The following is a 27,616-nucleotide window of genomic DNA, read 5'->3' as shown; positions in this document are numbered from 1 at the left end:
TGGGAGTTGGTTTAGTTACCCGGTCTGTTCCACAAGGGAGACCATTAAGGCTGGCCGGTGGCTTTTCAAGACACACGTGCCATGCCGGCACCTCAGGAAAGCCAGCGTCATCGTGCATCTTGATTCCTGCAGATTAGCAACTCTACCTCCTCTGCGGTATTTCGTCCCCTGGAACATTTGCTGGGCTCTCAAGATGTTTATCTTGGGGTACATGTATATACAGTTTCTTTTTAAAATTGTAACCTGCAATTCTCCTCTGGTGTCGTGCCAGGAATTTGAAACAAGACAATACCCGTCCTCCAGATGGGCAAAACCTGCACCCACTCCACGACCCAAATAACTCACCCCCCATCTCACGCCAGTCCAGGGGTGTGAACATCACTGTCTTCAGCAGCAAAGAATTTTACCACAGTAGTTGATATGCTAAGCGTACTTTTGTAGAGGACCTGTTAAAAGGGACACACATAAAGTGTAGTTTTGGGGGCTGGGTAGCATGTCAGTGCATTGGGGAACTTCTGTCCGCAGAACTTAGAGTCTACAGATGTGCTCGGCAGAATAAGCTGTGAGGTCATGCTGCGATAAAATCTAATATTTCTGGGTAGGGGAACCGATCCAAACTCTCAAGATTGGAATTTGGAATAATCCCAAAAACCCACCTAACATTTTGAAAAAAAAAAGGTTGGGTTTTGTCCATGCAGTCACATTTGCTGCAAAGGTAATGTTTTTTTTTGGTCATGGTGATTGGACAGATCTAAAGTGTTGTGGCCGTCACATTTTTGCTTCCAGCTAAAATCTCAGTCAAACCCATTCCACACCCTGCGAATTACCTGAACACCTGGAACATCATCATTATTTTTAGAGGTTTTTTTTGTAGATTGGCAAGAGGGTGATGTTGTAGTCATTTAACTTTGGTTGTCTTTGCCAGGGTATTCTGGCTGAGATTCCTTCTTTTTTTTTCTTGGTTCTTGAGCAGTCAACTTTTATTGGCATGAGAGCTTCTCAAACATTTCTGTCTTCTTCTTTTTTTCCCTTTTTCTTGGCAAGTCTGTCAGAGTTACCGTTAGGATCATGTTTATTTAGATAATAAATTCTGATTCTTGTTTTGTAATTGCCACCAGGAAAGATAGGGGGAGTTGACAAACCCGTCAGAGTCATGAATTGTTTAATATAAGGTTCACCATCCAACCCCCTCCTCTGCAGCCCCCTACTGTTGACCACCCTCAAATTCAGTTTTGAAGCGTTCAGGCCTCGGTTTGTTTGCTGTCCGTGCTAAGTCATAAAAACAAGGCATTGAAGACATCAACAAACTGTATTGCAGATGTTGTCAGTGGGAAAAAATTACGAGTCCGGGTCACCAGCATGTTAGGGACCCAACTTCAGAGTCTCCACTTTTATAGCTTATTTATTTTGTTAGGTTGTCATTAGGAAGGGGGAAAAATGGCAGTAAAGGAAGGCATCGTAAATCAGACTTTGATTATGGAAATAATTAAATTTGGGGGAAAAATTGAACAGGATTGTTGTAATAGAGGTTCAGAGTTTCATCATTTCTGGGCATGTTGACATTGGACTAAATTAAGGGCTAGAACTAATCTTAAAACTAAAACAAATTCCTTCGGGAGGAGATGAGTGGAGCCAAACTTGTTTTCTGTAGATTGAGATGCCCGGAGTGCATCTTATGATTCCAGGGGACCCAGGATTCCTCATAAATCACCAAGACTGTTGATTTTTCAACATATTCCAAACGGCCAAATTGGTCATCAAGTCTGTTCTTTTTACCCCTTGGTCTGGCCAGTGGATGATAAATTACATCTGGGCATTCTCCTGTCCAGAATCCTAATCCCGGATGTTAAATGTGATAAGTGGCGGTCCAGCAGATTTGGAACACACAGATTTTGCTCAGTGCTAAATATTTCTGATAAAAAAAGAGTTCATCACTACATATTGTACTTGCCGAGTTTGTTGGACACTTGAATCCAATACTCGCAATTCTCCAGATAAAGGATTCAGCCAGGCCCTAATCTCGTAGATATGCTGAGCTGAAGTATCCTGCTAAGCGAATTCAGGTGCTAATAGTATATCTCTGCCGGGAACCACTCAAAACAATGTAGCAGATTTTGACTGGTAGCCTACTGTGGCTGAGCAGATATTGACTTCACTTAGCAAATCTCTGTCCTGGAATGTCCTGGCCAAATTACCTGATTGGAGCTGGTAATCATGCACAAGTATATGGTAGTGGCTACAGCCAGTTCCATAGAGTTGTGTGCAATTTCAAGCCACAGCCAAGTGATTGAGGTGCAGCCCTAGCTCTGAGAAATTGCCCTCGATGAAGGGCAGTGACAAGATCAAGGGTGGGCCCTCAGAAGAGGAGGGAATGAGAGTTGTTAAGATAGTCACCAGCCCTCACAGTGCCTTGGAAGTCTCCAGACGGACCTTCTGTCCGGAGGCCTCAGTCTCGCCCAGCCCTTCAGTCCTCAGGCATCTCACCAACTGGACAGGCACTAAATCTAGCTGCCTAGCCCCTGATGGGAAGAGAAATAGGATGTTTAACTTCCAGAGGCAATGGATTTTGACTGGCCATATGCAACTGACCAGTGGGCTGGTGGGTCTTCTGGCCCCAATGGTTCCACCAGGTGTCCAGGAGTGACCTCTGCAGATTAGAGTCATTTACAAGACAATTAGTAGGATCTGTTTAGCAACAGTCTAATATATAAATCCCTGAATCACCTCCGCCAGCCTGTCGAGTTCAACTTGGTGCTTGGTCGTCCAGACAGCTGGTTCCTAAATAATCTAATTCAAGATTGTGTTTGGTTGTGTTGTGTCTCCCTCGAGAATTTGAACAGTTGGTTTGACACATGTACCTGTTCGAAAAGACTTCAAAGAAACCAGTTCCTTTACAAACTCTCAGTTTAGCCTCCTTTCCACCCCCAAATTGTAAAAGTTGCTTTTATTTACGCTTTCCTGAAGACTAATTTAAACTTGAGAGAAACATTCCAATATTTCCACGGTTCTTTGAGATTGTGTCAATAGGCTTTGCACTTCCGAGTTCCCTCCTTAAAAAATGTTTCAGAACCTTTCAGTTTTTCCAAGCCGAAAGTTTCAGCAATTCTTCCTGGCACTAAAAATTGGATGAAACAAAGCGACGAGTTTTTCATCACTAAACCAGGAAGTGCTTCCTTGAAAAGACCCCAAAGTTTCATGTCTTTCCAGTCTCCCTTTTGCTTGAGTTCCTCACACTAAATTTTGAAATGCCCAAATGTCCTGGTAATCTGGCTCATTGTCCTCTGCTGGCCCCCAAGCACCCATGACTCTGTTATCCATCACAGGCTTCAGTAATATATGCCTCTCTTGGGTTAGAAAAGTCAGAGAGAAAAGAAATTCCAGGCATCTCAAAACCGGGGTCAGGTTTTCAATCTTCGGACTATTCCAGAGCCCTCTCGTTTCATTTGTTTGTGGTTTTTGTGAATTTGAGATTGGTGTTGTGTTCTGATGATGAAAGTCAAACGAGCTTCATACTTTGGGTCCTCTGGGGCTGATATCAAGATTGGAGCCACTTAGTGGTTCACGAGGCCGTTACCGGTATTTCAGGGGCTCAGTGTTTTGAAAGCTTGGCCGATATTTCGCATTGATAACAATTATGCTTTGATAATAAGTGCGGGAAGTTGCGTGAAATTTAGGCCCAACCTAACAGATTTTAAAAAAAGGATTCAAAGATGGTCACTTTCAAAATTCTGGAGCCAGAATTAGAACTAGTCTCGACTGTTTAAGTATGATATATAGAATTGTGTGATTAAGTGTCATTGCCCCAAAAGTTCCAGTTTTCTGGTTCTGACAGTGTCATCATGGCACACCTGTTGGGCATGTTCCCTCTCTCTTTAGATCATCTACAAAGTAGCCTTCTCTGAGTGGTATCCCAGTCACGCCCACCAAAGCTGGGTATTGTCCTTCCCTGCGATACCCAGGTACCCAGACAAACCCGGCGGTCATTCCCCCCCTCCAACTGCAATCACCTTGCCACCTGTTATCTTTGTCGGGCAGTCCATTGCCAGAAATTAAGGGGCTGCCCTCCCCTTTGTGTGGTAGCCAAGCTAGTGGCTTTTGACCACACAATGATGTGCACTTATGAAAAGTTTTTCAGTGTTTAGGGGTAGGCCTCAGGTGTGTGGTTCATGGAAGGGACGAGAAAGATTGAACAAGTCACCGATGCAACACAGATTATCAATGTGTGTCAAAGGAAAAACAGAGTGGTGGGAAAAAAAGGATCCCTTCAAAGTTTGTAATCGGCACTGTAACTTCCTCTCACCTTTGCCGCTTTACGACCTCAGCAGGTACTTCTCAGATATTTTGATTGTAAGATCAGAAAACAAAATCAGAATGGTGATACATTGTAAAGTTAAACAGAAAATGTACTCTGAATAGCTCCAGACAACGACAGACAGTCTCTGTGTGCGACAGCCTGCAATTTCCTCATTCCCAAATCACACGGCGAATAAAGGTGTGCGTTGAACCATTTGAACATGGTACAACCTGCCACAACCAGAGCTCGGCAACATTTCAAATCGAGTGGCCATTTTTGCCGTCATCCCCAGCCGACCCACATTTCTCCCAACTCCCGTGCATGTTCTTCCCTCTGTTCACGAGCCCCCAGGAGGAAAGGTGGGAGGGGTGGGAGAGAGTGAGACTTAAGGTTGCCCAGGCTCACCTCGTAATTATCCAATTCACAATTTTTATTCTGTGCTAATAAAAAGCTGCGATTGTTACGAGTTCCAACATCTGCTGCAGTTGTCAAATGATTTGGGTCCGCTTTGGCCTGAAGTGAACACTTACTTTGTCAAGCTTTTTGTAAGGCACAGAAATTTACACAGGGCTGGTGGTAAATGCTCTGGTGACATGGTCCTCCAGACTAGTGTGTATTTCAGCAAATTCCTTGAAGGTGCACTGTCCAGTGGCCTAGTGTCAGATATTAAATTTTGTGATGCACTGCTTTGTATGAGATACCAGAAATCTTCCCCATTTTTCAGGCGACTTTCCTCTGAATTTGCTTGTTATATTTCGAAAATTACCCATACAGCCCTCGATGTTTCAAAGTTGTTTTGAACAATTCCTTTAAATAGTGTCTATTTCTTGAACATTCCTGTGGGCTTGACAGGTGTAGACCAGAAAGGACAACTTGATGGTTACTTCTCAAAAAGGAAATCTTACTCGTCCCACATTGGATAGTATTCCAATGGTCCAACACCATGGCAGAGGTCAAGGAAATGCAATTGCAGCTGCAGGCTGCTAACAAACAATCTCTAGTCCTGGCTTGTTGATTTTCAAATTCAAATTGATACATTCTACCCAAGTCCAGCTCCCCAGAGAAATTAAAAAAGGGTCTTTGGAATCTTGTACAACAAGGGAAGTGGTGTTTCTGGTGAAAGGCTCTGTAGCGTCTGACCCCTGGGCAAATCCATTTGTAGCAAAATGCTGCCAGATGCACTCAGCAGTCAGTGTGACATGCATCAGGTGCCCAGGTTAAAAGGGAACTTTTTTTCCCTGGGTTCGAGCGAGGCTGCAGACCCAGTTTTCTGGGCTGCTGATTTCACCTGCCCACGTGCCCCTTTTCGAGTTTCTCCCGCGCCTAGTCGACTGGCTATTAAAGTGGACTTGTTGCTAGAAACCCCCACGTTTGGTCTCCCAGCACGTGTTTAAGGCATCAAACTGGGTGCTACTTTCCACCTTTTTCTTTTGGGTGCGCTTGATCTTGTGACCAGACTTCTTAGCCTTTTAACCTGGCATCCAGGGTCTGGGCTCCACCCACCGCATTATCCCAGAAGAAAGAAACCCCATCTGGGTGTACAGCAACTGCACAACATAATAGGTGTTTTCTATGGGATTTCATCCCACAGAACAGAAAGACAGGGCCTGGTTTTCCAATCAACTCTTTGATGGTGGTATCACATACCCGCTGGAAAGAAATGCAGATTGACAAGAGGGGGGGAGGCTCTATACGTGTAATCCCAAGTCCTTTCCTATGACATTTCTAGATCACAGCTGCCTCCTAAATTAATATTCTGGCATTGTTAAAAGGAGTAAGAGGAGGAGATTTTTGGACAATTAAATGCTGGCATGTTATGTGCTTGATTTAAGGGTTTCTCGCTTATTCATAATATTGAATGTGAAGTAATGCCACCCATCTGTAGTATTCATACTCTTTGGTGTAAATTTGTGTTATGTCAGCAGTGGTTAACTACTGCCACCGCTCCGTAGGTTTTGTTGTTTATTCTCCTGTGACTTAAGCTTAACGCCAGCAGAGTGAAAGTTGGACTTCAGACATGTTACTCTTGAGATGCAGAAAGCACATTGTTTTCTCATGAAGTCTTGGGTATTCACTGTTTATTCAGGAAAGGAAAGAACTCTCCGGTTTCTTTTTGACTGTGTTCTTCCTTTTTTCCCCCCTTGTTTTGACCTGATAGGCTTGATCGGATTGTTGTGGATGTCGTCGAAGGGAAATACGAGACGTACCATGTGATGTTCATTGGCACAGGTAAGACGAGGAACGTCTAGGTTTACAGCAGGAAGGGGCGGAGTTGATGGGGGAGGGCGAGAGACGCGTTCCTGTTTTCCTTTCCGACGCAGACACCGAGTAGGATACCAATCTCTTGTTGCACACTGTAGCTTGAAAGAAAGAAAGAAAACTAAGTGCAGATTTGTGCTGCAGGCACAGTTTGGGGGCTGGAAATACTAGGAAGGTGATACCATCCCTCAGTAGTTAAGAGCAACTCCCCAGTGTGTGTAAAATCATATTGCAGTTGAAAGATTTAGCCCTGTTAGGGTGAAGTAAACATTATCAAGTTTAAGAGTATGAAGACTACCATTGGCTGCTCCATTGGTATCACAAGGAAATGTAGAAATGATTTGGCTGAAACAGTCAAACTCCTACAACTTGACACCTGCTGCACAGATCTCTAGCTCCAATAGGTATCATTGCTGTATTTTATCAACTGTGTTTTGACGCAAGTAAATCGGGCAGCGTTTAGGGCATACACTCTTTGAAAACAAGCATGTCACTTTCAAGGGGCGTATAATGAAGGGGCGATTTTACCGTCTCAAATCTCTTAGGGACATTTTCCTACCTTGTGGCCTGCTCACTGCTCACTGCTGCCCTAGATAGCGAGGTTCCTATTGAGTTTTTATCCCTGGATGGAAACCCAGACGCAGCCTGGGATGAAACGGCACCTTGATAAGCCTGTAATCAGAACTCATCCCGCCCACGATTCCCTCCCTGCCAGGCCTACAATGCCCTCAAAGATAGGCACACCTAGACCCTGCATTCCCCCCCCCCTGTCTAGACTGCTTGCTTTGAATCCCTAAATGATTCGCCTTTGGATTTATCTAAGAATTTTTTTTGATAAAAAGGAGGGAACACGTTTCAGATTGAAGTGAAAATCTTGCCACCGGCCACTCGACCTAACCTGGTCCTTCCATTTGGAGAAGCTTGAGTGGTTGACGGGAAAATACTCGCTATCATCCCCCTCAACTATTTCTACAGGTTAGAAGTCAGCCGTAACGCCTCCGGGTAAAAAAGCAGTCAGACTCCCCGTACAGATTTTTTTTAAAGGGAGCCTTTTAGGTACAGTGGTGCAGCACTGCATCGGAGGGGTTTTACCCTGTGGAGTAACCTCACTTCTTGTGTCCCTGATCTCAGTAGGGGCTGGGGAAATCCGAATGCCCCCAAAGTGCTCTTCTCGGTAGACATCATCAGGGGGTCCCAGGTTTTGAGACAAGACACACAGCTGGAGCCGGCCAAACAGGGTTTCCCTCGCCCTTCCGTTTTTTGTTTTCACACTGATCAGTTTCCTTGATTGGAAACGGGCAGTGGAGCTTGCTTCATTAAGTGAGTCCCAGACAGAATTGGAAGATACAAGGGGAGAGTTTCTCTGTTTGAGCAGCGATGCCATCAGGTTCATATCAGCAGCAGGAAAGTATGGTTAGGGGAACTGGGGCAACCTCCCGCAATATTTTGTTCATTTTGATGTATCGTCGGCATTGCCATTTTGACGAGCACTTCGTTTTTGAAGACGACAATTCAGTGAGAACTGTGTATGTGTTCATTGTGCCGGTCCTGCACGTCCTAACGTTGTGACCCGTCTTGGTTGATGGGGTCACACACAAGAAGGATGTGTTGAAAGACTGAATTAATGAATCCCTGATGAGACGAGACCCTCTGTACATTTCTAATAACTCTACAGCTTGATTAGATGAACAAAAATGGTTTCTCACAGAATATTTACCCGGAAGTTGACGAGTGTAGTCTCCATCACTAGGAAAAACAACTTCAGAATAAACCTTTAAAAATTTCATCATTCAGTACAAGGCTTTGGTTTCCAAAAAAAGCCAGTCCCATAAGTTGACAGAGGTTGAGTAGTTCTCATGAAATCGAAGTACATGTATATATACTGAGATTTTGATAAGGTTGCCCTGTCTCTAAAAATTAACAACGTTCTGAAACAAAATATTCTCCTGTAAATAGTTTCCCGAATTATATGTTTCCTGCCAAAAGAAAGAGGGGCCTTTAATTTGCTAATGCCCGGCAGTGGAGAAACTGGATCGTTGCCCACAGGTTGACCGACTGGCCCAGATAAACCTTAGCCTCAAGACACTGCAAAAAAAAAAAAAAAAAAATTGGCCTGTTCTGAGTCGGGCCCCTCAGTGGCACGTGAAATGTTTGAAGAAGGACAACTGATACTGGGGCTAATTTCCCAGCATGGGCGATAGGTCACTCGGAGGTTTGCTTTTATGGGATCGAACTTGCCACCAGTGGCACAATACTTCTCTTCAGGACTTCTTTTTGATGCTGTTTTTATGAGACGGTAATTTTCTTTCCTCTGAAAAAGGGGAGAGGGGAAATTTGACAGAAGAGAGTTGAAGCGAGCAAACATTGCGAGATAACTTCCTAAAATGACTGTGGCTCTTTCATACCGTAAATGTTACCTAAAACCTGAGGATCGTTTTCAGGAATCCATAAATAGACCTGCAAGATTTTTGAGAAATCTCTTATGTGGAGTGAAGATTTTTGTAGGACTGGTATAAAATCTGGTGTGATGTATGCCATTTTAATACATACTTCTTTCAGCCCAACTTGCCCCTTTATTTAAATGCTTCACTAACCCTGTGCCTGTATAAATGATACATCCCTACTTTTCCTCATCTTACCTTAGTGCAATCCAAATTTTCCCCTATGCCAGACTAGGTCCATGCACTCCGAAAGACCATCCATTGCCTACTTTATCCCTTATTCCCTTTACCTTCAATAGCTCTATGTCTAACGTCACCTCAGTGACATTATGGTTCAGGTGTTGCATCTGTTCATCACTGGAGAATGAGGCATTTTCAATATGCTTTCACATTTAATATTAGAAATTAAAAACAAAAAATTATAAAAAATGCGCACACTCAAAATCTACAACCATGCTTGTTCGATAGTGTGTGGGGGAAACCTGTATGTTGAAACGTAGCCATTGGGGGATCCAAAACACTATTGGGGGCAGACTTTTTGTCTCCACAACTTGGTCCCGACTTTGCCCCTCGGGGTAGTCTTTATTAGGCTTGGGCACAGCAACGAGCGGCTGCAGAGTAGCGTGTGCAGCCCCGGGCTGTTCCCATGATGCACTGGGTGAAGGAGGTCGGGGGGGGGGAGATCCTGGGTTCCGTCAATACAATCTGCCTGCACCCAGTGATCCTCTGACAGCAAAAACCGCACCCAGGAAATCAGATCTTACACATTAATGTGCGCTAGAGGAAGAGACTTGAGCCTCAGACGTAGTCTTCTCACATGTGACCGGAGCCGCCCCAGCCTGCTGAAGGTTTCAAGCTGCTCATTACATTTTGACACTCGATCACACTTTCAATCTGTGGTCTTCCCCCTCAAGGGGGGAGACATAAAGGACATTTTAAAGGGGCACTCGTGGAAACATAGGGGCTGTTAAACTCATCCATTGGACAATCCAAATGACAGCAGATAGGACAAAAGTTTGTAGTTTGTGAATTTCTTGTGTAGTGTGTTTTGTAGTGCAAATTGGTCTCAAGTAAACAGTAGTCGCCAAAAATCACAGAAGCCAGCATTCCAACTGTTGTAACACCATCCCACCTCGGCACATTTCCCTTTGACATGTACTCGCTGCTTGGGCAGGAAAATATCCACTAGGTTTGTGGGAGTTTAGATTTTTCCAGGCGTCTGCACTTTTTACGGGGTGAAAGGACGGGGGAAGCCATCTGCTCATCCGGTATTGGTCCCGTACATTGTTTCATTGTTACCTTGTATCTCTCTGCTTGTAACCATCCAGCGTGTGTTTGCTTTGCACTGTTGGATAGCCGCGGACTTTTGAAGTATCGCCGCTTCCTGCTCTACCCTGGGTTATGTGATACCATCCACATCTTGTACTCTTTTCTTTTTTTGCAGAGGACGGCAAGATTTCTAAGGTAGTCAGGTTACCAGGCACCGACACGACCTGTGAGACTGAGATCCTCTGTGTCACTCCGGTAAGTACAGAGGCTCCGCCGTTCTTGTTTTGTTAGCTGGCTTGCAGGCAGACTGACTGTTTGGCTAGCTAGGAGGCTGGCTAGATGATGAAATGATGGGCTTAATTTCGAGCTCATCCATAGGCTGGCTGGATAACTGGGTTGCTTTCCAACCCTCCTCCCCCCCACCAAAAGTTCCCTTGCTACTAGACTGGGTATTTGGCTGCTGAGTCAGCTGGCCAGGTGGGTTTGATGGTTCCCAGCTTGGCTTCCTGGCTAGTGCCCAGGGTGAGAGGCTTGTGGTAGTACTTGGTATGGTATGGTGCAGATGTGTCCAGATCCCACAAAAAAGTCTTACAGCCTTTCAGTATTCTCATTTCAGTCTGCATCTGAAAGAGTCAACTGCACTTCTTGTTTTGATGCATCGCTCAACTCAGTGTCCTGATGAAAATGGATATCAAATGTGTGAAAAATGTTGAGGACTCCTCCAAGAATCCTTTAAGGACTTTTATGGCTCTGGCAATCAATAACCTCTTTCATCGGTCAAAGATTGTCAAGGGATAAGAAATGAATCTTCCTCCCTCTTTACTAGATACATTATCTTGCCACTGTCATTAGTTTTCTGTTGAAATTCAAGTGCAGCTATCGGCCTACTAAACAGGCTTTCTCCACTTAATCATCTGACTCCAAGGATGCTTGAAACCTTTTGAAGGAAGAGAGACCAGTATTTTTCCCACCTGGAGAAATGGATGGATCAGGAGCCTGTCATTAGTACAGGACTGTGGGTTTTTTTTTCTGATGAGTTGAAGCATCTGACTTAAGCAATCATGCTGATATATGCCTCACATTCATGTATCATGTAGACAGCACCTGTTCAATGTAGCCATGCGTGCACGCTTGCCCTTGATTCCCCCCCCTTCGTGCTGTTTTTTTTTTTTTTTGTACTCTCCTGTACTTTTAACTGGAGTTCATCCAGGGCCCGGACGTGTGAAATTGCAATTATGTCTTTCCCTGTAGGGAAATGAAGCTGCTGATGAAGACACACACAGACGTTTCTTTTTCCGTTTTTTTCCCCTCTTCTTCCTGGCGGGCATGAGGCTCACGCCTTCCAGCCTTGCCTAATCTGTCACCCACACCATTTGCTCAGTATGTCAAGACTTGTGTTTTTGGTTGTTTTTTTTCTGTTTGACCTTTATTCGCCCCTGAAGGTTTTGCTACCGGCTTGAAATTTCAAACAGATTTTTGTGGGCACATTGTGCTCTTGGATAGTATTGCTTTTCCTTCCTTTTTTTCTGAGATGGGTCTTTTCATAGGTATTCAATCAACTGTCTCGAGATTTAATACGGGCGCTTCACAATAGTGCGTCACCAATGGTTTGTAAGGCGTTGGCCAATCACAATGCGCAAAATCTGTCGACCCAATGCAAGTTCGGAAAGGGTCCACAAATTTCGCGCATTGTGATTGGCCAACGCGTTGCAGACTCTTGGTGGCGCTCTGTTGTGAGTTGCCCGTATTGAGACAGCCATTCTTGTCATTGCTATATTTTCCTTGAATGCTGTAACACTGTAAACCTTGTAAGATGAAATCAGATTTTGAAATTGAAGTCATTTTAATGTTATTTGCTAATTATACACTTTGTATCATGAAATTTGAGCTTTGCAGAGTGTTAACGTGCTGGTTTTACATCTTACGTATAATATTTGTTTGCAGAACACACGATGCCAGCCACTGAAGAAAATTGAGCTCCATTCAGAGATGGTGAGTTCTACTTGCATATTTCAAGCTTCCCTTCCATGAAAAAAATCTCCCGCCAAGGGGGGGGTGTACGGAACCTCAAGCAGGCTAACTGAAGCTGAATATTTTTTGGCTTGCCCCACAGCGTGAGTTGCATTATTAATCACGAGTGTAGCTGACGTTGGAGCTTATTGTCTGAGTTGGCGAGTGCAGAACCTTGCCCCCCTCCAAAACGTTTTGAAATGGGATGGTCTTCACTGTTTCAAATCAGGGCCCGATATTGATGTTGATGAGAATGGACACCAAATGACCAAACTTGACCATGCTGGGAACTCCTCTGGGAACTAACAGTCTGAGCTTGTAGTCCAGTGATTTCAATTTCCCAGTGACCAAAAAAAGAAAATTGATTAAATAACGAAAAACAAGACAAAAAAAAATCAAGGGGTCAGAAAAGGTCGAACTGCACCTCATGCTTTTCGTCTCAGAAGATTTCCAGCTCACTGCAAGTGGGTTAAAAAACAGCCAGACAAATCTCCGGAGATGAAAGTTTATTAGTCGTCCTGGCCAGAAGAAACAAACACTGGAACATGTTTTTGATTCTAATCTGAAGATGCTTTAGGAAAGAGAAAAATCTAAGGGAGAGGGGAAGCGCACAAGTTCGCTGAGGAGCCAAGAGATAACGCAGCATCGGAAACCGGACAGTTTTGTTTTGATCAGTCCCACATTACCCAGTGTGAATGGGACATGTTTGGCAACTGCAGTAGTTGTAAGTGATCTGTCAAAAGCAGTAGAGGTTTCCCTGACACAAATTTTTGAGGGTTACACTTCTCCAAAGTGTGTGTGTGGTTCTGACTTCGGAAGTATTTTGTTATCTCCCAGCTCCAAGCAAGAGAAAAAAAGAAAAAACGTATCACGTTTTCCGTTTACTTTAGTTAGAGACATTGTCCGAGGAAATTGCAGATTAAGGAAATACATTACAAGGCTTAACAGGTTTAAATGCTTAATTTTCTCCATGTCTAGAGAAGCACTGGTAAAGCCATGCTTTAAGTCAAGTGCATGAATGGTGAATTTTGGGTAAGAAACATATTGCTGGGCGTAGAAGGCCTCATAAGATCTGTAAAGATACCAGAAGATTGGCCAGCTTATAGCTTCAAGTTTGTCTTGGCATCTCAACTGAAAATGGTATGTGACCAGTTTATCATGTCTTGGTTTCCTTTCTTGAAGGGTGCCCTCTATGTCGGGATGTCCTTCGGGGTCGTAATGGTGTCGGTACAACGGTGTCACCTGTACACCACCATGAAGTAAGTGTAGTCAGTGGCTGTCACTGTTTGTTTGTTTCTTATTGTTTGTCCATTTTCCGAGTAGCTGTTCGTGATTGAACTTCCCGTTCCTTGTCTGTCCCTTGTCCGCGAAATAATGCATCTGCGAGGTGCTCTCTCTTTCAGAAAAGCTTGAGATTTTTGCAAAATCCAAGGCTGGTGCCAAACCCATTGAATCATTAATGATTAATGGTTCATCGGGGATCTTTTGCATGAGGCCAGTTCTTCGTGGTGACCGTGCCTGTAGGAAATCCAGAATCTTTGGCCATTAGGAAATGATGCCACTTCCGCAGTGTTACTTTGTGATTATCCTGTCAGATGGCATAAAGTCAAAGGTCAAGGGCACCAGGATTCCTCCTTTCGTTCCAGACCTGCTCATTAGGGCATTAATGCTCTTAACAGCAGATGAAAGGATTTGTCCCTTATCTGCTGCCCCGCCCGAAGCAGTCGCATGTTATCTAGCATGATTTCCCCTGGCAATTAAAAATGTGTTCTCTTTGGGAAATTTGCCATAGCATTTCCAAATGTAGATGACTGTGGTCCACAGAAGCAGTCATATTGATGAACCAGTAAAAAATGACCATTATTTAGGAAACAAACAACTTTCAGACTGGCCTCCTTTCATACGCCCGGTCCAAAAAAAAAAAATAAAATTTGGGCCAGTGAAGTTATTTTCTACCAGCACCGCTCTTCCTGGCTTAATTAACCTCAACTTTTCTCGGCGCCACCAAATTTCGGCTAAAGTTTTCTGCAACATCATTGACATTTCTTAATAACTTCAATATTTAGCCAAATTGTTGTCATGTCAATTTCACTCTGGACAAACATGCACTGTTCACCATCACCAATAATTTTGTGGTTAAACCCGTCTCTAAAAGACACTCGCCACAGTCTTCCAGTTTATCCTGATCTGATTAGTCAAAAAGAAAATCAGTCTTTTCATCAGCATATGGACTGAAGCCATTGGCTGTGTGTGGGGGGGGGAGAGAAACGTGCACAGGCGCCGGTGTTCATTGAGTCATTTTTGTAGTAACCGCATGTCACCCTGATCTCACGTATGCTTGGTCAATGTTTACCGAGTAGTTATCCGGAATAGGTCGTGACATTTTGACATGAGGGAGATGGGAAGGGGCTTACAGGTTTGGGCGGGTTAGTCATTATTGTCGTAGTCAGCCAAGTTTCTCACGCAGATGCCTTCCACGATACGACTTCTTGCATTGGGCACTGAGCAAGAGGGTACAAAGATCGGAGCCACCTGACACCCCAGAGATGAACCCTCGGGAGAGTAGAATTGGGGCAAGTTTGAAGTGAAATGGCTTGATGCTCAAAGCAATTGTACATGTACACTGTACATGTATTAAGCATTGAGAGTGGCATTGTCGGGGGGGCGGGGAGATGGAAATGGGGGGGGCATATTTCTATCGATGACTTTGCTTAAAGTGCTCGTTACGGCTTGACAAGACCCAGGCTGTGTTCGCTGTTCAGGAATCTACCATTCAGCCCATGCAGGGCATCTCATCATTGAAAATGTACATGTGTCCCCCCCTCCTTCGCCTGAAAACAAGAACTTCAGGAGTCGTAAAATGATCTTCGTCAGCCGCTCATGAGCTCGCTAGGTGGCGCTTCCAGTGATGGGTTCAGCATTCCCAAATGGAGAAGGGGTGCCCTGTTGCTTGTCTTGGAGAAACTTTCTGTCTTTTAAGTATTCAAACAAGTTGAAAGCAGGGGAAATGGGAAGAAGACCCCTTCACCCACCAGTGTCTACACGAGGTACTCTCACATAAATATGTCAATAGTTCAAGAACCTGCTGAAATTATGAATATCAGTTGATGTGTATTTTGATGGGTTATTTCTTGCCATTGCTCAGGGAATGCGTAGATGCCAGGGATCCTTACTGTGGTTGGAATCCACAGACCAACAGCTGCACGACCAAACCACAAGAGTAAGCTCTTTTCTTGCCCCTTTCTTAGAAAGAGGACTAGATCTCATCTTCTGGTAGTTAGTAGGACGGATGCCATTAAGTTGATTGAGCCCTTGAACTTCAAGGTTTAGGGTTGAAGGTTTTAAGTCTTGTTCCAGGCGATGTTCTTGACTCAAGCCCTTTCCCTTTCTCTCGTTTATAGCAACGATGTGTTGGCCCTCTGGATACAGGAAATAACTTCATGCCCGGTCATCGACTCGGCAGGTGAGAGATTTGAGAAGTGTATAGACTGTCCAGACAGTTGTTAATGAGTAACAAGTGCTTATCAATGGAAGCAGGCAGCCAATATGTGAAACAGTTCCTGGCCACATTGTCATGCAGATTTGGCTCATTCCAACTTTAACACAGAGCTTGGGATTATTATTGTGAGGGAATTGATTATTACTAGTGCACTCAATGTCCAGTCATTTCCAAGCTCTTGAAGAAGTTGATAATAGTAAAACAAAAAGCAGAAAAGAAAAAAAAAACAGGAAACAAAAGAACACTTCCTTGAGCCTGCAAATGAAGTCTTTCTCTCTGTTTTTCAAGAATTTAATTGCTGAAATCATTGGTTGCGTCTTCACTCCTCTAGTTGATGGTGCCTACGGTGCTTGGTCCGACTGGTTCCCCTGCCAGGACCCTAGCGGTGACTCCAGGTGCCTCTGTAGGCGCCGTGCCTGTGATTCCCCGGTCCCGCAGTGTGGCGGTCTGCCCTGTCAGGGTGAGAGTGTCCAGGTCACCAACTGTTCAGGTACAGCTGTTGTCGTGCGAAATTCAGGTACATCATGGGCCTCTTGAGGAGAATGCCAACTTTTCTTTTTCTTTGTCTTCTGAGTTGGTTTTGGGTTTGTTTGTTTTTCTGTCTGTTTGCAACCCATCTGCTTGTATTGTGGTGTATTGGCTTGCATGCTGGACACCTGAAACGGTATTACAGTTGAACACTGCCTCACACATGTTAACTTGCACAGACATGGTGTGGCGGGTATGGTGTTAGTGGTTAAAAATGCAAGGAATTCTGGGTTTGTACAGATTCTGATGAAAAGTGGTTGTGTTATCCCTGTTCCTACACCAGCACACATACGGCTTATGGGTCGTGAGGGGTACCAAGAGAGGGCGCAATGTTCCTAGCAGTGGAGGCTCGTTTGATTGGAACTGCACTTCACTGGTTTATGAAAGACTGTGAGATGCATGCACTGTATACGCGTCGCTACCAACAAAATAAACACGCCCACCAGCATGGCTCTTTTTGTTTCTCTACACAAAAGCTTATTGTAATTCTGCAGTCGGCTATCATGTTCCATCCACAGTTTCCGCACAAGAGCAGTATTTAAGTCTTTAAGTCAGATGTTTTGAACGGGCAGTGTTCACTGTGGTATCGTTTTTACTAGTCGCTGTGTTGGTTTGTGTTAAAATAGCAGCCTTTTCCTTATTTCTTGTTTAAGAGTCGAGGATGCATGATTGCTAATATATTATGCCAGTCCCTGCATGCCAAGCATGGCGGCTGTTCTCATCAGTTTGGCCGATTCTTAGGGAAGTGGCACTCAAGCCATGCGCACTTTAGAGATGGAAACTGACAAATGTTGACACTTTTCCTCCCAAATTGTTTGCTTGTTTGTCAAGATGTCAAAATAGTAAAAATAGGTCGCTTCGTAAAACTGAAAACATCAGTGTCAAGCCTGCAAAATTCAGTTATTTGCCAAAAAATATCCTGCAGATATATTTTAAGGAAGTTTTCAGAACCGATAATTTATTTTGATTTTTTTTTTATATCGGTGTTTTTTCTTGGTTTGGAAGGGGTGGGTCTTGGAAATTTACCCATCCGTCCTTACCAGAGACAGCACAAGATTACATTTGACAAGTTGTAATTACGCGTGGATGTCCAGGAAGACATACGTGTAACTTTTCCCCCAGACCTCAATTATCACCTAGTCTGTGTATGATTCACACCTCATGCCTGTAGCATGCCGACTCTGTGCCCTCCTCCAGTGTTGTCTTACCAGCACGGGATGCTGAAAGCTATCAAGAGTAAAGGGGGGCTTTGTACTGCACTTTCTGAATTTATTTCTCCCCCGTCAGTGTCGTGTCGTTTGCAAAAGTTGAACTCCCTCCATCTTCAGCCAATGTTTTTTGCCCTGGATGCTTTGTAAAAATCAGTTTGCGTCGCCCAGGATTTGCTCGCACAGTGATTCAATTCAATCCAATTCAATTCAATTTAAAAATGACATTTATTTCCATCCTTTCTTTAACATACGAATCAAAGAATACACGTAAAATAAATATGAACCTTAAATACAATGTAATATAATTGGAGAAAATAGACAAAGCTTGAAAAGATAGAAAGTATGGGGCTGTTCAAATAAGCGAGGGCTTGTAGAGAACAGCCCAAGGACAGACAATTGGACTAGGGACAAAAGCACTGAAAGCAGACGAGAACAAATGTGACAAACAGTGAAGACTAGACTGGACATCCAAAACGGAAGTAAAGAGTTGAAGACTGTGAAAATGAGCAGTAACAGGAATAGATACAGAAGTAAAGGCAAGGTGAATGAAATAAGAGGACATTGTCTTAAGGATTGGAAGCTATGTAACATATTGTGAGAGGAGAGCTCTTCTAGTGGGAGGGCTTGAACCAGCCTCTGATGCGTTTTTTTCTAAAAAGCTGTTGTAGCCACAAGCATGTAGTGCTTCTACGTAAATTGGTGAAGGAAAAAAGCCAATATCAAAATTCGCTATACCCGTCAAATTTTCATCAGATGTCATGCTGAATGCAACTTATCCATAAAATACTTTGACAGCATACACTCCACGGAGAAGCAACAAGGTCGTGAGCAAAGCATAGAAATCCTTTGATGTACAAGGACGATTACAGGCTAACCACCAACCCCTAAACCGACCAGCGCCCCTCCTTCCAAACTGCCCACACCATGGCAGGAAAGATGAATCATACAAAAATGAAAAAAAAAAGAGTGATTCATAGGCATCTCCTTGGCAATAAAGTTTGAGCGGTACGGTGTCCCCAGCCAAGATGGTATCAGTAGTGATTGAGAACTCAAAACACTGGAAAGATAGAGAGGGGTCCGGCTCGAGCGGCCGGCCTGTGAGCTCTGCCAAGCAACAGGTCGGCTGGGTGCCTTTTTATCGGCAGTCCCGTCCCCTTAGTCATACCTGACATTGTGGTCCGTTGGACGAGCTAGAACCGAAAGCAGGGCAGCCGCTGGGTGGTGTTTCCTGTTGGATGACAACGAAAGCTGCAACCTCTTCTATTTATAACTCCAAAAATCACAGATGAATCCCAATGTAATTGCCCGGAAAGAAAAAGAACACGTAAAAAGCATGACTTTCCCTCGTCGCAACTTCTGTTTTGTGTGCTCTGCCTGTGCCTGCCGTGCTGTTTGTGTGTGCTTGTTCCTTGCGGCAAATAGTTTGCCGACTACTTTTGCGCCTTGGACTTTGTTTACTTTCAACCGTTGGCTGTTTGAAAAAAAAAGAAAATTCTGTGAAGTGAAAAATTTATCCCAATGTGATTGCCACACAAGTTCGGCTTTGTTGGGTGCTGCAGTTGCTGGTTACCCCTCTCAGACTTCTTCATTTTCCTTTGGGGTCATTCCATGAAGTTCGGGCACAGTTTGTGATGGCATCCCTTGTTACATCGCTAACTTTTATTGCCCTTTATTTTCACATTACAACAGATTAAGTCATATTATTCAGCAAAGATGAAGCACACCACTACAAGAACCTAGCAAGATTTAGAACAATGTCAATTTAGAATCCACATGCAGGGGAAAAAAATGTTTATTTTCACTGATGTAACAAGGGACGCCGTCACAAACTGTGCCCGAACTTCGTGGAATGACCCTTTGAAAAATCACACTTCTTGGTGATGCATGGCAAGCAGCATGATCTTTTCTTTTTTTTCTGACGAAAGCTTTCCACATTTGCATTTCTCTTTCCACATTGCCGGCATGCTTAAAACCTCTTCGGAAACATCATTGTGCAGGTAGTTTTGTGGGCCTTTGCTGCAGAGTACCAAAGTGAAATACGTCACGCTCACAATTATTTGTGTGTAAAAGACAGTAGTCCGAGAACCAGTGCATGAATCAACATGCGTGCATAAGCCATTCCTTTCCACATTACTTATCGGTCAAAATGACGTCATGCTCTGGTGCTCTACAGGTGGGCCAATCCGAAGTGTGAAAGGCAATGTAAAACACCTATTGCCCCGACAGCGAGGGCAGGGAACAAATTGTCAAATCAGTGTCTTGTGTTTTACGTAAGACGTTGTAAGGCCTTTGTAAGATAGGGTCTTACAAAGACCGACACAAGACCTCCAATCTGAATTCAGGTGACAAGTTATTCTTTGAAGTGAATTGCGGCCAAGTATTCCTTAGTCATTGCTAACTGTGTACCTGTGAATGTGCAGCCCGGACCCATAGTTTGCTGTTTCCACACAAACCGTTCCCGGGCTCTGCCTAGCTTGATTCTATTCCCTTCCCCACAGGATCTTGGAGCGAATGGAGCGCTTGGAGCGTCTGCTCGGCCAAGTGTAACGGGGGCATCCAGACCCGGTCCAGGCACTGCCTAGGGGGCAACGTCTGCATGGGCACCCCGGAGGAGACCAGAGAGTGCAACAAACAACTCTGCCGAGGTGGGTTCAGCTGAAGGGCTCACCCAGAGAGTTTGCCATTACTGTGGTGGGGCCATGCTCACGTGCACACTTCCAAACTTGAGGCACGTATCCCTGTCCACCGGGCAAGTCACAACAACCCCTGTTGGCGGAAGAGGCATGTAATGCGAAGGCATGACGGCAGTAACCAAGTTGCTGTGCATGACAATTTCTTCTGTGTTATAAAGATAATCACTTGCTTTTGGGCGTGTGATTAGTAAGGGGTATTGCAGCATAGCTGTGTACAAAAATTGGTTATTTCTATGGAGTGAATTTTTACGTGTGGCCTTTGACAGAAGTGGCAAGTTTCATTTGCTGTCCAGTGTAAATATGAAAAGGTATATCTCTTACAGACCCTAGTCCTGACTACATTTTTGCCCCAGAAGTGACTTCCCCCCCTCCCCTTGACCCCTTCCTTTCTCTCCCTCCGCAGAGACGCGCAAGACAACTCGTTGGACTCCCTGGATGGTGCAGAATGCCACACAGGACAGTTTCCTGCTCAAACGCTACCGGTTCATGTGCAAGGCGCCGGTCATCGACCGGTCTCTGCTACGCATCGGCCGCATGAAGGTGGAGTACCAGCTCTGCCCATACCTGAGTAAAACGTGCTGGCCCACGGGAGGTGAGGACTCGGAGGTGGAGCAGCTGAACAGACTAATAGGTATCCAGAGGGGCAGGGGTGCCGACACAGCTGGTACCCTGTGCATTCTCATTCTTATGCAAATGGTTGCTTGGAGCACCCACAAGCCCAAACTTTCATTTGCCAAATGCACAACTTTGCCCAATTTGGTTTGTCGAGCTGTTTTTCTTTTGCCGAGCAAAATGCACTTGCTGTTGATTTTCTTTGGCTCTTTCAAAAAAAAACAATTGTGATAGAATTTGTCTTTCTTTTCCAAAATTAACTTGAAAACTTCACATATGCATGCTGCCAAAAAACTTTCTTCACAGATGCCTCTCTTTTGGCTATTGCTCTGATGCTTTTATCTCTTTTATTTTGCGTCAAAAAAGATCAAAGAAAGAGAATTTTTACATCAACCCAAACCCAGCTGGCACCCTGCATGAATAGCATGAGTGTGGGAATACGTGACTGTTGGCCACAAAGTAAAGGATGAAACGGACTGAAGCTGTGATACTTGATACGGAAGGAGTGAAGTGATGCAATGTTGTGGCATGATTGTGGATCACGTTAGTCTGCGCATGCAGTGTGACAAGTGTGTCAAGGGGGGCTGTGTAGTGTTGTTTGAATGACACGAGGTGTATAAGGTAGATAGATTTCTTTCACGTTTCAAGCTTTTGGGGTCGCTGTTGATGAAACTTGCTGGAATGTTTTGCCTCTTAAGTTACTTGTCTGCAAACGCACTCAACTTTCATTCCATCTTGCCTTGCTTCTACAGCCACGGCATGCTGTCATGACAAGTCCAGAAGTTTATTTTTGCTGTGAGTTTTGCTCGTAAAGCAGCACATTTTCGGTTCCGAAAACAAACTACAGGTGACCTCGGATGGGTAACCTGCTGCATGCGATATTGCTGAAAAAAAAAATGCTGATTCAACCTCTCTGAACGTTAACTGTTGGCCGTATTGACCAGATGAGTCTAAATTGGGCCAAAGAGGATTGGCCGAGGATGTGAACGTGATTTCAATTTGACGTCAGTGGGGTTTCCCCCCGCTGTCAGAATCATTTTTGATCAGACGTACCCAGATTAAGATATGGCATATGTCAATCTGTGACAGAGGTCTTTTCATAGAACACAGAAGATGTATATTGGCACAAACATAACGTGTTCTTTGGGGAAAGAATACCTTTTAACCTTTCCAGCCTTTTTTTCCTCAAGTATGTTCATCACATGCTGTGGTCAGGGTTTGAGTGGCCATTAATCTGCCTGCATGGTGCCTAAAAAAGGCCATGGTTGCAACTCTGCTATGTGTGCACAGCCAATTTTCTGTCTGCTACAAGTCACAAATCAAATTTCAGTGGTGGTTGTTGTCACCAGCTGCTAACAAGGGGAACATACAGAACTTTCTCGGTCCTTTTTTGGAATGACGAACTGCACTGTTTCAGGTGTGAGATGAAATGAAAACAAACGTGTCGGAAGGCGATATTTCATTGAACTCCAGTCTGGGACTTGGGAATGTGCTCCAGATGGTGGGTATTTCAGTGCCCTGGCGGTGAGCCCTTCCTGATTGGATGAAGCAGTTTTTGTGCGTGTGAGCACTTGTACCTGCTTGTAAATTTGCGTCATTACCTGGCGTGTCAGGTTTCGTATTTATCAGTGCACTGCGCGTGTCAGGTTTCATAGTTCCCATGGCGAGTGATGAGAAGGCTTTAGGGGTCAGTAACCTGGAAAGCCTGGGCCCCCTTGGATGAGGTCTTGTATCCCACCACCTTGCTCCAGGCACAGTTCTAGAGCCAACTTTTTTTGGGGGGGGGGTAGACCTAGACCGTTTACTTTTGCTACGGCGAGAGCAATATTTTCCAGCGTTTTTTATTTTGTTTTTGATTTTTGCAATGGGAGGCTAAAGCCCCTTCCTGCAGAAACCGCGCCTGCCTTGCTCATATCTTTTTATATGCATACGTTTATAGAACGGGCTTTAGAGAAGAAGGCATCATTCAGCCTTCTTTAGAGGTCTTGGTGAGGCTGCTTGATTGCTTACACAAACCATTGATATTCATGTTCAGCCTCCCGTTTCAGTGGCATAATGGTTTGAGGCAAACATCCTTCCTTGTAAATGCACTGCTCTTAACCTGCCAGCTCTTGTCCATTCAATCGTGGGCAGGGTATCAAAGTCAAATTTGCCATTGAGAGTGTGTGCTTTACCTTGCCCAAAGAACTTGTCATGCCACGAGTTACTGTTCTTGGGTCGCATCACAGATGTCTTGCCCGACGAGACACTGCCCAGGCGTCTGAATGTGGTTTTAACCAGGAAGTTCAGCCCAGAATGAAAGGAGTCATTAAATTTCCACCTCTAGATAAAGCCCGCTCTGCTCAGAAATTGGCCATCCTTCCATTTGTAGTTATCGGCGACAACAAAGTGGGCAGCAACACGTCAGGTGTGCGTGTCTCACATTACGTTGGGGCTCCGCCAGGGGACCCAAAAACCGCACCTGACCTGGCGACCTCACGTCGTTTCCTCGTACCATGAAGAGGTGTTGGCCATGTTCGTTTGTCTGGTACTGACAGGACAGTTTATGAGCATGCTGAGTAATGACCGTGAGCATGCTGAGTAATGACCATATTACTTAGCAAATTGAGCCATTTCTGGAGTTTTTTTTAAGGAGCCTATTTTTGCAGTTTCAGTGAAGGGATGAAAATTGAAGCTTTTCTCAAATGTCTCCACATGTTGGCAGTTCATCTTGTTTCCGAGTTCTCATGAGGGAAAAAAAATGTCTTGGGAAAAGAAAAGAAGAGAGTGGGAACCAGACACACTGCCGAATTCTTCACTTAAGTCCACTATATATTTATTAATTGAAAAGTGCTCCCCCTTTTACTGGCCTCCTTCCAGATGCAGACTTTTTAACAAGGGCATGTTCAGTCACTCTGGATTCTTGCCATCGTCCCCATTCGGAGAAGGTGTTAACCTTCAAAAACACCAGTGCTGTCACCCTGCACAATCGAGTCCTACTTTGGATCCATATTTTTACAAAAATATGATGCCCATCCCTAGCATATACTGCCCAACATGCAGCGAAGAGGAATTCAGCAGCCAACCTGCGATCATCTGAAATAGATTCCCCACAACATTTGTGTCTGTTGATAAAGAAACCACTGGGGGGGAGGGGCTGAGTAAAGTATGAGTCCCAAGCCACCTGCCCTTTGGGGAGGGGGGAGCGGAATTAACTACCGTTTTTAACCCACTTCTGGCTAAATGTGTATTTCAGCATGAAAGCAAACTCCTTTTTTTATGTTAGACGGGGAAGGCCGGGGGGGGGTACAAGTTTCCTTGCACAATATTCAGAGAACTGAGCCTGATTTGACCATGCTCTAATAACACCAGCTGATTCTAATGTTGTGGCTGCCGTTGAACCTCGGGGCGATGGCCATTGGGGGGCCTGTTTTTGATTCGCCAAGCCTGCTCTGTAGAAGGAGGATATCCTGCAACGGGGCAGTAAAGTGTCCCCGCAGCATGTTGTGTTGGCTTCCCCCGCGCCCCCCAACTCCAATATGGGCTCCCCCGGCAGAGGGACGTCCTGTCAATGTTTATCTTTGCCGATGGTAGACGGTGCGGTATCCTATAATGGATGACTTCATGCCGGGCTCGTCGTGGCTTTACCGATGTAGGTCGGGCCGTGGATCGTAGTCGAGGGAAGGGGTCCGATTGCCTGGAGAACAGCTACTGCGGATGAGAGGCCAGCGCTGCGCGGTAAAAGACTTTTGGTTTACAACTGGTAACAAAGGAAGCTTGATGAGCAGACTGATCCATAGATTGTGTGGGAAATAAGACATCAAAAGTTCATTTAGCCTAGAGCGTATGCCTTTCCTTCGGCAACTCTGTAGAACTGTCCAGTTAATCAAGAAAACTACCAGATTCAGGATTCAGCCACAAGTGTTTAATTTCTTCAGTATCCTATTTCTTATTGATTGGAGCCCATACAAATGAGCAATATACATGTAGAGTAAACATTACTTTCATATCCAGAAAGTGACGTAACTGCGATAAGTGCATTTCTCAGGTGTGAAATAAATCAACTCGGTGGGAAAGTCGTTGACTTCTGATATTTGGTCATGCCGAGGTCCAGATGGTGCAGGTCATGCCCAAAAATCAGCGTTGCCCGAAACCAGCTTAAAGACTTCAATATGTTGGGCTTGTACGTGTGGAGACAGTCAGGCCCATCAATGGGTTAAAAGTGGGAACCCATTTGGGCTATCTGAGGGGCTCCATCAAGCCCGATTGACGCCAGAGAGTTGCTGGGGTACCAATTGAGGCTTCCTGTCCCGTTGACGGCACCCAGTGTCATCAGTGCTGTTGTCCTTCCAGTCGTCTCTGGTGTTGATTAGACAACCCTGTTAACGCCGTCAGCAGGGCGCGAATGTTCGCTCCCGCTGTGCCCAGGTTGTGTCTGGGCTCTGTCATGCGAAGCATTACGGAACAGGATCTGGCAAATTACGACTGGGAATGTCGCGTCGACAGTTGGCTGGAGGGCAAACGGTGGGGGTCAATAAACCTCGCAAACAACAACATGTTGCAAAAATCCGAAAGGGCAACCTTTTGCCACCCTGTCACCGAATTTCAGTCGAAAGTCTAGAAAGGGCACTCATATTTTAAAAAACCCAAAGTTTGTTCGACAGTGCCAAGAAACTGGCAAAATTTCAGACAGAGTTTTACCACTTGCTGTAATGCTTCACCTTGAGTTTCTGCTCATGATAGCTCATGGAAAAATGCCTACAAGAGTGATGCATGCTGATTTTGATTTTGTTGATTTTTGGAATAAAGATGCTTGAATGACATTCATTGTTTAGTCCTTATCAAGGGCAGATCCATGCAGAACCATTTTTTGGAGGGGGGCTGGGAATAGCTTCGGGAGGCCCGAAAAATGTGAAATTTGTTCACATGTCCTTTATGCCCTTTCTGAGGAGTGGGTGGGGCTTACATTTTGGGGCTTTTTAAACACTTTTGGAATGGAAGGAAATGAAATGAACCCCCCATAATTGCCTTTCTCTAATTTTGGTTTTTTAAAGAAAAAAAATTTGGGGTGGGTGGTTGAGGTCTTTGGCTTCCAATCCCCCCCCCCGGATTAAGTGCATGCATCTGTCAGCCTTGCAGCTCCATTAACTTAGCTTGCCGTCATGGAAGTTGATGGTCTTTTTTCGGTTTTGAAACTTCTTGTAACCTCAAAGGATCTTTTGGAGGCTGGACAGTCTGGTCACCATGGTTACCCTGCAGTGTCACCTGTGGTAGCGGCGGCACCCAGCAACGCCACCGGTCCTGTTTCCCTGGTAACTCACAGTGCGCAGGGGAGTCCTACCAGCATCGCAGCTGCTCCGGATACACCGAGTGCCCTGGTAAGAGTGTTGTTGCTAACTCTCATCGGTCACTCAGCCTCGCATGGACAACTGATTTTAATGACATGGTTGTACACCAGCAGTTATTGAAAATGCAAGACGCTATTTGGAAAATTTGTACTTTTAACACAAATTACCAACTCTCTTATACCTTAAATTAAGTTGTTGTGGGGAGAGAATCAAACAGACTGAAAACTTCATTCATATCAGTCATCGTTAACGGACTTGTTTTCAAAACCTTGGTCATTATATTTTTGTTTTGTTGTTGACCTCTTTAATTTGCATCTTTTGCAGTGGACGGGGGTTGGAGCTGTTGGAGTGACTGGTCGGACTGCAGCGAGTCATGCGGGGAGGGGACTCGCACACGGGCGCGCACCTGCACCAACCCCGTTCCCGCCCACGGGGGCAGAGACTGCGAGGGGGCAGACAGAGTCACCGAGACGTGCTCAATGGCCGAGTGCGCCGACTTTGACAGTAAGTAGTTTACTTGCAGCCGTACCCCTCCCCCAATGTCATTGCCACGACCATTTGCATTGAGGAGTTGGCTCAAAACAAGCCAGTTGCCTAACAAAAGAAAAGCAAAGTCATTTAGGAACAAAGCACGCATGCGAGTTAGCACAGGGCCAGGCTGATAGGGCAGACTTTGCACGTACATCCTCGGGTGCTCTTCATTTAAGGTGTGGAGTACCGAACTGGCTCATTATGAAACTCACGAAGTGCTCAAAATCTCATGAAAATCGTGCTGATTCACTCATGTATACTCACTTCTCAACTGGGAGCCATTTGAGTAAAGTAATTTAGCTGTACATATTATGGCTAAGGTTACTTTATGTTTGCTTTTGATAACTACCCATGTGAATGTAAGTTCTAGTTTATCATCGGTTTTACTTCAACAGGGTAGCCTTATTTCAATTTCAATTTTAAATTAATTTCAAATAAGCAATCAATTATAAAAAGTAAATGGATAAAAAATGAATAAATAATAATCAAGGTGCAGTCAAAATGCAAAAGAGCAGAGTAGAATTTTTCCAAATGAAAGAAGGCTCAAACGTGGTGTGGCAGGTAATTGGAATGCTTATTGTCACATGCCTACGGAGCACAGGTGTGGCTGTTTTTATTTACTGTTCCCTGGCCACCTTGTTACGTGGGAAGCTGACCTGCCTTCAGGCCTCATGTTACTCGCAGGTTCATCAGGCGAGCAGAGCTCGGTGCCCAGTGCCAGCCGGCTCTACCACATGTCGGGCTGGAAGGAGTGGAGCCGATGGACGCGGTGCACCAAACCCGGCCAGGTCCACAAACACCGGAGCCGCCGCTGCCTGCTGGACAACCCCACGGATGGCCAGTGCATCGGCTGTGTCAAGGAACTCCAGCTCTGCGCTTCCGCCAACAAAGGTGAGGGAGAAAGGAGTGTAGGTCACGGTTTGAAGGTAGCGTTTGGAAATA

General features: G+C 44.8%; 1 protein-coding gene across 5 annotated transcripts in view; it reads left to right on the top strand.

The window, feature by feature from the left end:
- The window catches only part of LOC110974937 (semaphorin-5A-like), a 136,204-nt gene that overhangs the window by 106,008 nt on the left and 2,580 nt on the right, over positions 1–27,616 (top strand). For 2 of the 5 annotated variants that reach the window (XM_022226936.2, XM_022226928.2), the window contains exons 13-24: positions 6,453–6,523; positions 10,439–10,518; positions 12,208–12,255; positions 13,456–13,532; positions 15,419–15,493; positions 15,675–15,736; positions 16,104–16,289; positions 20,010–20,156; positions 20,608–20,835; positions 26,009–26,173; positions 26,468–26,647; positions 27,341–27,565. In XM_022226936.2, the coding sequence (XP_022082628.1) occupies positions 6,453–6,523; positions 10,439–10,518; positions 12,208–12,255; positions 13,456–13,532; positions 15,419–15,493; positions 15,675–15,736; positions 16,104–16,289; positions 20,010–20,156; positions 20,608–20,835; positions 26,009–26,173; positions 26,468–26,647; positions 27,341–27,565 (1,544 nt within the window). The remainder of the gene's footprint in view (positions 1–6,452; positions 6,524–10,438; positions 10,519–12,207; positions 12,256–13,455; positions 13,533–15,418; positions 15,494–15,674; positions 15,737–16,103; positions 16,290–20,009; positions 20,157–20,607; positions 20,836–26,008; positions 26,174–26,467; positions 26,648–27,340; positions 27,566–27,616) is intronic. The other 3 variants (XM_022226950.2, XM_022226954.2, XM_022226945.2) reach the window with 3 other exon arrangements.

Source organism: Acanthaster planci, linkage group LG08, assembly GCF_054643075.1.
Source record: "Acanthaster planci isolate LZ-2023a linkage group LG08, COTS_SCS, whole genome shotgun sequence".
In the NCBI taxonomy this organism is placed as follows: Eukaryota; Metazoa; Echinodermata; class Asteroidea; order Valvatida; family Acanthasteridae; genus Acanthaster; species Acanthaster planci.
The sequence above is the reverse complement of the archived record's forward strand: the minus strand, read 5'-3'. Positions and strand labels throughout refer to the sequence as shown.